Genomic DNA, 10,524 nt, shown 5'->3' on the forward strand with positions numbered 1-10,524 from the left:
TACTTTTACATTGGGAATTCCTTGTATGGGTGCCGTGGGACGTTTGGGGCATTTCATGCTCCAGGCGGCATGCTCGTCCGAGTTGCACGAGACGCACGCACCTGGCTGGAAGGGGTGACGTACAGGCAGAGGTTGGGTGATTTCCCTGGCATTTGTTGCATGTTAAGGGTTTCTTGCACTCCTCCATGCGGTGATCAAAAGCGCCGCACTTGCCACACGGCACTGGAACTGGTGTTGGTGGTTTACTTTCCACTATTCGGAAAACGCGGCGAAGAAAATGCAAGGCTCTATCAGCAATTAATCGCTCGTAGGTCGCATGGTCTCCTGTAATTAGCCGCATCATGAGCGTTGGAGTTCCTTTTACGCGCGAGATTATCCTTCTGCAGAATCGAACCTGGAGTTGGAGATCTCGCAGGTGGTCCAGAAACATATCGTCTGTTATGTCCAGATCAACACCGGTGGCCACCACTGAGTACGATGGTGTGATGTTGCGGTTTGTGTTGGTTATAAGTGGTGGTGTTGTTGATTATATTATCCAGAAACAATATCAAACAGAGGCTTCATCAATAAATAATTCAGATCAGTTCCTATTTTAATCCCGCAACGTTAAAAACAATTATGCAATTTAAAATCACCCATCAAGCAGTAACTTATAGATCTTTGCTGAAAGGATTTCGTGCCTTCAAAATGTATGGACTTAATTACGGTTTTTGCTAATAAATTTTGTTCAAACATTTCCCGCTGTTTGTCATTTAATAAATTTGGTTCAAATTTTTTCCATGCTAACTAAGCGTCCTCATGACAATATGGTTCACGGTTATGTACATTCATTAGAAGTAAACAGTCGACGACATATTTATAATGTATTGTTTACATATAATATTATTTCATGATTCCATGGCTAATTACGTGCTTGCGCTCTGACACACGGCATACCCATTACTTTGATGATCACCTGATTAAGTCACATTTTAAGGCGCTGAAACACTCGGTTCAACGAAATTCACGCAAAATGGTGCGAGCTTGGCTACTTTCCGAAGAAAAGGGTTTGACATCCAAATATATTACATTGGAAGAATTGTATAAGACTAGCGGGGTGGAGTACTACCAGGTAATAACGATTTTATTACTTTTAATTAATCACGTTTCTCATTTAGTAATTTAAAAATTATACACATATTAGTAATTTAAAAATCAAAACATTTACAAAAGAACATTATTTGAATATTTTTTTTACAATTTATTCGGTACATGTGTATGTAACGAGAACAAAAAATCAAATTAATGATATTAAGCAAAAGTTAACAATTTTCGCATAAGGTGCGATATTATATACATTTTATGTTCTGTTATCTATTTTTGGCTGTCAATAATGTATTATTTACAACACAATTGTGCAGCTTAATTACTTCATATTTTAGCAATGTACATATTTGCAGGGTAGGCTTTTTATAATTTTCCAGTGTATTATTTGTACAATGATGAATAATTAAATTAATAGAAATACTTATTGCTATAGAAATTTTTCAATTAAATTATTTTGTAGTCGTTTAATACAATTTTTTTAAACGAATATGCTTTCGTCTACCTCAAAATTATGACCGGTTGCCGGCACTTTGCTTAATCTTTGCCTCTATACAGGGTGATTCACAACTTTATGGACACATAGCAGGGGCGTGTGGAGGACCTCAAAACAAGTCGAGTTTCTCTTGCAGGTTTTTCTTGTCTGCCTTTGTTTTCAAGTTATTTATTTTATCATAATAGGCTGTGCAACTTTTTGCTGGAGATTTGGTTGTTAAAGACTTTTTTTCGAAAATCCTAGTTGCCTTTAAAAAATGCCAGGAAAATTTTCATTCAATGAGCAAGTTGATATGCTATTAGTAGTGAGGTTTTGTGAGAATAACTACCGAAGAAATGTGGTGGAGTACCGAAGAAGATTTCCGAATCGACAAGAATTAATTTTTGTAATTTTATTTTAAATCAGAACGTTTGTTTCCACCGAAGTATTTTTTCCACTGATGAGGCCTGCTTTACGCGGCGGGAAATACCAATACCAAAGAGAATTTTAAATTATTGTGTGGGACGGAATCGTTGGGCCAGTTATTTGCTTTTCCTACAAAACACTATTCCAGAACTTCTTGAAGATTTACCTTTACAATTGCGACTTGACATGTGGTACATGCACGATTGTGCGCCTCCACATTTCTCTATGAACGTTCGTGAATTTTTGAACCTACAGTTTCGAAATCGAACAAAGCTTAAAGGGTCGCGCAATAATTGCCCGCAACGCTGGACACCGCGATCGCCTGATTTGAAAAAGTGCGATTTTTATCTGTGTGGAGAATTTTCAAGAGAATTTCAACGCCTGTTGCAATTACAGAAGACTTATGGAATCGTATTAGTAATAAATGTACCATTATAAAAAATACATTCAATTATTGGATATATTTATCCAATAATTGAATTGAAGTTGACTTTAATTTTCAGCGAACGGTCCATTTACGATTAAGAGAAAACGGAGGCCATTTTGAACAGCACCTTTAATTTATTAAATTAAAATTAAATAACTTAGACTTATTTAATTTTATTAAATTAATTTCATAGTAAATTGAAATATTCGTTTCATTTTTGTGAATTTTTATTTGGATTAGCTTACATCCGATAAACCGTCGGTAAACGATAAAAGTCGCCAGCAATCCATCCCTCGCCAGCAATCCATCCCTATTTTAACATCAACTTGCATTTCAAGCTTTAAAAAAAATTAGAAGAAAATTCATAGAAAATGACTCAGAAAATCTACACGGACTTATGTTAGTGCAAATAACTCGAAAACGAAGGCAGATACGAAAAAACTGCCAGAGATAAAAAATTCTTAATTTTAACAACAAATAAAAAAAAATGTTTAGTGGAAGACGCACAACAGAAAAGTTCGGGGGGTAAAAGGGGGGTTCGCCTCCAGAAAAAAGCACGCTGTAGATTTTCGCAACCTTACGGCTTACCTACGGGTAAAGGGTCTAAACAGTAGCCTACGGTCAAAATTTGACCGAAATATCTCATAAACTGTAGGACATTTTGATCATCATCAACAGTAACATTGTCAAAACTAAAACAGGCAGAGAGTCCAACAAATTATAGAAAATATAGATGAAGGAGTCTACTGTCTCAGACAACTAGAGTTTGCAACTGTAGTTGTTCACAATCGCTTAATACTAATTTGAATCAACTTCTACAGACTATTTCTAATTATGGATTTAAAATAACGCCTGATTTTACAAGCAAAGTGATTACTAGAACGGAAACCAGGCTTACCCTGGATAGATTAATTTAATTCATTCAAGCAATGAGTATGAAAGCATTGAAGCAACCACGAGCGATGAAGTCTCTATAAAATGGTACAGACCCTATCAATCTCGTTAATCTCAACATTAAATGAATACAAAATTACTCACTTTCCTATTAAACGTTCTTGCCATATAATAGATGAGCCGTTCCCTGCAAATAACAAAAGTTTATTTTCTATGATATCCAGTTTGGCCTCAAAGAAACGACAATTACAAATTAGGATCAAAACATAATAACAAATTCAACCATAAAATGATGAAATTCTATTTGCAGATCGACCCGAATAATTATGAACAAGATCCTCTACTGAAAAATCTGATTGAAGAACGGGACAACCATCAAACTAATGTAGTGGAAAAATTGGAAGACGACGAGCTACTCGAAAATATTACGGAACATTTTCATGAGCACGACGAATTTCGTCTTGTGCTGGAAGGATGCGGATTCTTCGACATTCGAGACAAATATGATGAATGGCTGAGAATTGAATTGATTCCCGGCGATCTGATTGTAATTCCTGGCGGATGTTACCACAGATTTGTGGTGGAAGATAAGGTAGAGTCAATATTGCACATGAATAAACTGGGGCATAAAACTGAAATAAAAAATATTAATTTTTAGAACACTTACAAAGGAGTGCGGTTCTTAAAGGACTACGGGTATCGAGCCTTCAAGAGACCTAATGATGAATTGGATTGCCGAAAAGATTACATGAGACGACTTTATAATGGCGCATATGATGACCAGGCCAAATCACAGCAGTAAAAGTGAACAATATTATATCGACTGTTTATATTAGCTATGTTTTATGAAGTATTATCAAAATACTCTGTAGTTTATTGGGAAAAAAAATATTAAAATATTGTTATGTAACCTACAACTGATAGAGCTGGGATTTTGAAGTCATCTTTAAATTTATAATAAATAATTTACATATCTAAATTTTTTATTACAATTACAAAAACGAATTAAGATGTTTAAAAATTAGGTGTCATATATACTGAATCATGAATATCATGAATCTGAAAAATCAAGGAAATCTAGCAAATTCGAATGTTGGCCGCTTAGAAACATGAACGGCAGCGAGATGTTTAAAGAAGTTTTTTTGCTACACGTTAAAATTTACCAATAAAGAGATGCGAAAATAAGTATAATAGATACAAAAATGAGCATTGTGAATTTGTGACTAAAAGTATTACTTTTTGGGTTATTCTTTTCAAAATAGTTTTTTCTGGAACAAATATTAAGTAAATACTTTGCTACTTTGCCTTGAAAATGTCTGCAAATGTAAATTTATTTACAATACAAAACGCAGGCAACGTTCTGGCAAGAACTGGTTTGGGATAGGGCTCCGAATCAAACTCGAATAATTTGAGTATTCGAATATTCAAAAAGCGAATAATTATGTGTAGTCATAACTCGAATATTCGAATATCCGAATATTCGATCCGATTTGGGATTACATAAACGTATAAAAGTTTTCTTTTATCTGCATCTAGTAACCAGCAATTAAAGTTAGGTACATATGTAAAAAAATAATTTAAATTAAAAATATGGAAAAAAACTGGTATTGATGCCACTTTGAATTTTATTTTAAGAAGTGCAGCAAGCACATTGAGTTGGTTAGAAAGTGGCAAATGTGAAAAGCAAATTTGCTTTTTTTCACAGATATATTCAATTATATGGTCACCACAGTGGCGTGCGGTGAAATTTTAAAGAAGGGAAGCAATTTTTAAATACACTTTACCTACCACCACTATCTACAGTAGTACAACACACACCATTCAGTCTAAGTAAGTTACATTTTACGCATTGTAATCAATCAATCGAACATTATTGTCACGATTAATTTCTGTCTAGCAGACATATTATTATTCGTTCAATAATATTGTCAAATTAGTAAATTGAACCTCAACTGTTACTAATTAAATATCTCTTTATAAAATGTTAAGCAAACTTGCAACTTGCAAGCAAACACCCCCAAATATTGTAAAAATTGCAGAAAGTTACTATGAAGTACTTGTTACTAACAAAACATCGTCAAAAATGGGAAGTTGCTCATTTGACGTTTTTTTGGAGAATGTATTGCTTCCTAAAATTATCAGTAAGATGAAAGACCTTCTTACAACTACAACTTAAACTAAATTACTAGAACCCTACTGAAAAGAAAGTCTGATGGTATTAAAAGCAAGAAGTCCATGATTTAGTCTGTAAACAACATTACTATTAACTAAATAACTAAATAAAATAGGACGTAGTATCATTTCTGCTAAGATCATCATAACTTAAATATAAATACACAGAAAAGAATGGTTCAGTCCATAAGATGAACATGTTATTAGTGGTAATTGAAGTTGTATTATTTAGAGTTATTTTTTAAACTGAATTTTCAAGATAACCAACAACCTTGGCGCAGTCAGTAGCATGTCCTTTGGAGTGTAGTTTTGGTGTCTCGAAATCCAAAAAATTCTGGGTGTAGCGAACAATTGCCAATTCAACAGCCAGAGAAGTATTCAGGAACCTCGACCAAAGAGCAAAACTGTCAAAAACTATCCCTAACAATTGCTTCAAAGAACTGATCAAAATATGCTTTTATGCAACGAATCGGACATCAAGACTCACTCAACAGAACTACGTAAACAACTGCAGCAAACTTCAGCATTTTAATCAACGAATTATACTCAGTTCACTAGAGGAATGTTCCATAAAATAAATTGAATGAAAAGCATTAAATAATTCTCAATAAATCACTATGTCCTTGATTTAATACAAAAATAAATAATTAAACAAGTGTAAACATGGTCCTAATTTTCATGCCAATATAGGGCGTTATTTTTTATCTTGTGGAACCGCAAATTGCAAACATATTTTTAGCAAGAATTCTAGGATATCGTTAAGGTAACTAAAAGTATTTTAGAAATAATGTTTTTAAAAAGTAATTTTCGGCTCTTATAAAAATGCGCCCATTTTTTGAAAGGTTTGGAAGCAAAAATATTAAACATATACTTATGTATATGATTGAAAACTTCAATTACAATGTTTGTTGTAAATTAATATTTATCTATAATATTTACTTTTCTAATTGTTTTTAAAATATGGTTATATTCCAGTTTTCAATGGTATATAATATATATAACATATTATATAATTAACCGAAGTGTTTTTTTATTAAAAAAGTCGGTTTTTATTAGAGAATATAAATAACTAGTTGACACTCAGAAATTTTATATCATTTCACAACGCCGTCAAAACATATGATCATTTACAGCTGACTGCTGACTGTTTTGTTTTGATTAAGAAAAGTTAAACTTGAGCAAGTCTGACTTGCTTGTATTTGCTTTATTTCGATAATTCAATCAGTAAATTTTTATCTCCCCTTTCTACGGTTTTAATTTTAGATAAGCCTATAATTATTTTAAGTATTCTCGGCTATTATTTAGCTTAATTTCGTTCCGCAGTGTTTCAAAATGGTCCTAGCTTGGTACATGGATAACGAAGACTATGATAAGAGAGAAGAACATCATAGATACCCGCCAGAATATGTTTCTCTGGCAGATTTATTTGCTTCAACTGGTGTTGAATATTTCCAGGTATGTGAAACACCACAATGGGCTTACATTTACTTGAGCTCACTGGGGTGTGATAACCGTAATAATTCCAACCATTTTGATCAGTTTGCTGGTGCGTGATAATTTCCCTGTAAATTTTTCAGCTTGGAACGCAGTACTGTATTATTTTCACCGCCGTCATCATATAATAATTATTTGTGCGGCTGAGTATCTTTGCAAGAAATTTTTGAAGAACATTTTAAGAATTTATTTTATTTTACTTAAAATCTCATTTCTATACATCTAGGTACACTTTTGTTTTCAATTTCATCAGACAAAATATGCATGTTTTATATGACACTTTATATATATTTATAAAAACATGTCAGGTTGCCAAATTTACCCGCTAACTTTCTTTCATTCTGCATGCAACTAATCCGTAAAAAATGCAGTTTTAAAAATCAGGGAGTTTTTTTTAGTAATTCAGATCCCAATTTAAAATTAATTCTGTTGACCCTGGTTGGAAACACAAACCATTTCGAATGAAGGCGTGGTTTTAATAACAAAACTTGGCAAAAAAAATCAGTACATCAGCTTGGGATTGAGACGCGTGTACCAGTATTAAGATTTTTTTGCTATATTTTGTCACTAGACATTAGATAGATAGATTTCTGATATGATCAGAATGACTTAAGTATAAAAGAAGCCACAGCAGAAACGAACATTTAGTCAATAAGATTCTACGTTACGTTCTTAGTCAATAAGAGATTAAGTCTATAAGGTCGACATTAAAACTAGCTCGGTTCTAAAAATTATTGTAATAATTTGGGAAATCAATTGATTAAAAACGGACTTTTCCAATTAATCTTGTTTAAATTGTTCGCAGTCGGCGTCAATATCAAATTATGTTTTTCATTTGTAAACATTCCGACCTATTTTCGTCAAGTAGGACCTACCTATAAAAATTAAAGTAATAAAGCTGACACTTCTTTCAATAATTCAAAAAGTCGCAACTAGACGCATGTGTTTATAATCAATTTTTCAAAATGTTTGTTTTAAGAGAGTAACTGATTACTTAAATGTCAATAGATTTGATTGATATTGTATTTTTTCCAGAAGCCTTCTGTGAAATTTAACGTTTTTTTGAAAACTTTTTAAAATAATTTTAGTTGAACCTGGAAACTCTAGAAGAAGATGGAATCTTAGATAAGATAAAAAAGCAAAGAGGATACACTTATGAAGATCAAGTTACGATGGCACCTCCTCCTGATAATATGTCGCAATTTGAAGAAAAGCTGAACATTTTTTACACTGAGCATCTGCATACAGATGAAGAAATTCGGCTGTGTATAGATGGATCTGGTTATTTTGACGTGCGGGATCCAAATGATCAATGGATCAGAGTTAGGGTTACTCCTGGAGATTTACTTATTGTACCAGCAGGAATTTACCACCGATTCACTTTGGATACCAAGGTATGCCTGTATATACAGGGTAATTTTGTAATAAAATTGCGCAGTCAGAAATAATAGAACGTCTTCTATTCATATGGGACTGCAAGTAAATTATATTACAGACCTGCGCGTCTTTATTATTGGTCTCTCATATTTACAAAAATGAAGATTCTCACCCACTCTTTTGTGTGGTGTTATATAGGAAAAAAAAATTCAAAGTTAAGAAAACACACTCTTCAGTTATGGAACTAAATTTGAAACTTTATAGTGCTTTAAATAGTAACGCAGCTTAAATCAAAAACCTCTTCAGGCAGCTCGAAGCTTGACGTTAACTATACATATATTCTGCCTTTTATGTAATCTTTACTTGTATATCCAAACTGAATAAATTATGGAGCAATACTTTTTCCAGAACTTTATTGTTGCCAAACGATTCTTTGTTGGAGAGCCGGTTTGGACTCCCCATAACCGACCCGCAGACGATATGGATGCTCGAAAAAAATATGTTGAAAAACTAACCGAGGGTAAATTCGTCCAAATTCGCTGATACTTACTATTTTATAGATTTAATTTTTCAATTATGTCTATTGTAATGTTAACAGCGTTTTCCTTCAAACTTTACTTATTAATATACATGGTAAATATTACAAGCAGTTAGCAACGATTCGTGCTAACGCTGTGATTCTGGTGTTAAAAAATGCTGCCGTGCGAAATGTGACCTTAAACGTAAATGCATGTGCCCGTTTTGAGAAGATGTAAATGTTTTTTGACTATTGCAATATAATTTATAATACCCAGCAGCAGTGGCAGCTTTTGTCAATTTATGGTCAACGCTATGAGTATATTCGATTATTGAATACGTTTTCAACTATACATATTTTTCATTTGGTCTAATCTATAATACTGATAAGAGAAACACTTTGTTCATCAAACCTTGCGAAAGTTGACTTTCCATTACTTAATAAAACGCTTTATGTAAAGCTAATATGAAAACAGCGGATGTCGGGTTAAATCTCAAAATATATTGAACAAAAGTTAAAGGTTTTTAAATTTTAGACATCAGGTGACAAAAATATATCAGATATATTGATCGGGCAGTCAACCAGTGAAAGCGCTGTCGGCTTATCAAAAAACAAACCCATAGAAAATAATTTATTTAAAAAAGTCGCATATGTAAAAAATACCGTTCCGGAGTGTAAAATAATACTACAAACCCATTGAATAATTCTCTTGTCGATAATATGGAAACAGTTGGTAGAAATAAATGATGGTGAGATATTTAAAGGTCTATACCTCTGTCTACTATAGTAGGTAGCCGTAAACATTTTCTTTAATTAGGCATAGTTAATACTAAAAAATATAAATAACTAACATTAATTGAGTTTAGATATTGTTATTATGCTTCTATAAAGTTTTGTTATGTTTTCGTTGCTTTTGAATTTATAAATTATCCTACTTAGAAATTAGCCAAAAGTTGTTCCAGCTGAATCAAAAAATGTTTGATTTTGTATGTTTAATTTAGAGCAAAATAAAATAAATAATAAGCGAGTGTGTCTTAGCTTCCTCCATTGTTACTTAGAAAAATAGCGGACAGATGAGACAACTAACAAACTGAGAAGGAGTTAGTATAAAATACAGAATCAAAAGTTTGTTACAACTGAAAAAAAAACTGAATGTTAAAATATGTAATAATCAAGAAGATCTTAATTTCAAAACGAAAAGTATCCACGGATCATATTTGGATTCTTGAATCCACTTTAAATTAACTGAATAAATTAACTAGCAAGAAACCCGCTTTATCATACAAGTAGCATTATGAATTATTTTAAAGTCGAGTGAATATCGACAAATATTGTAAATAAGTAAAACTGGTGTTAAACATATCACTATATCAAGTGTTTTGTTAATAAAATGGAAGCTGTTGATTTCACATACTTTTGTTTGAAACTGAACAGGCTTTTGTGAGAAAAATGTGTTTTAAAAAGTGGTTTCAATTTAGAAAACATCAGTTTTTCTGAAATTTTATTGGGCAAATTTAATATGTTTAATAAATACTCCACTAAATATAAATTACTCCATTTTTATCAGACTATGAAGGCTTTCACGGCCGGTCAGATTACATTTAGAAATGTTTTCCGGGCTTTGAAGCCGTGGTCTATCGGAATTTCTTCCTGACGTTT

The 10,524-nt window shown here is 32.5% G+C and overlaps 2 protein-coding genes and 1 long non-coding RNA gene across 4 annotated transcripts in view; all 3 read left to right on the forward strand.

Moving 5' to 3' along the window:
• LOC109546398 (acireductone dioxygenase) overlaps window positions 1-4,279 on the forward strand; it is a 7,857-nt gene extending 3,578 nt beyond the window's left edge. The window contains exons 2-4 of one of the 2 annotated variants that reach the window (XM_048661410.1): window positions 977-1,111; window positions 3,616-3,897; window positions 3,964-4,279. In XM_048661410.1, the coding sequence (XP_048517367.1) occupies window positions 1,013-1,111; window positions 3,616-3,897; window positions 3,964-4,107 (525 nt within the window). In that variant the 5' untranslated portion in view covers window positions 977-1,012 and the 3' untranslated portion in view covers window positions 4,108-4,279. Of the gene's footprint in view, window positions 1-900; window positions 1,112-3,615; window positions 3,898-3,963 lie in introns of those variants that run through there. The other variant, XM_019917351.2, reaches the window with a different exon arrangement.
• Window positions 4,280-5,161: 882 nt separating this feature from the next.
• Window positions 5,162-6,133, forward strand: LOC125502614. The gene is made up of 2 exons (XR_007280382.1): window positions 5,162-5,686; window positions 5,737-6,133. It is a non-coding gene; the product is annotated as an uncharacterized LOC125502614 (long non-coding RNA).
• Window positions 6,134-6,579: 446 nt separating this feature from the next.
• Window positions 6,580-9,768, forward strand: LOC109546397 (acireductone dioxygenase). The gene is made up of 3 exons (XM_048661422.1): window positions 6,580-6,932; window positions 8,060-8,365; window positions 8,757-9,768. The coding sequence occupies exons 1-3, from the start codon at window positions 6,810-6,812 to the stop codon at window positions 8,889-8,891; spliced, it is 564 nt and encodes a 187-aa protein (XP_048517379.1). The 5' UTR covers window positions 6,580-6,809; the 3' UTR covers window positions 8,892-9,768.
• The last annotated feature ends 756 nt before the right edge of the window (window positions 9,769-10,524 follow it).

This window comes from Dendroctonus ponderosae, unplaced genomic scaffold (genome assembly GCF_020466585.1).
Source record: "Dendroctonus ponderosae isolate FM_Combo_2020 unplaced genomic scaffold, Dpon_F_20191213v2 Dpon_F_20191213_1, whole genome shotgun sequence".
NCBI classification, from domain to species: domain Eukaryota; kingdom Metazoa; phylum Arthropoda; class Insecta; order Coleoptera; family Curculionidae; genus Dendroctonus; species Dendroctonus ponderosae.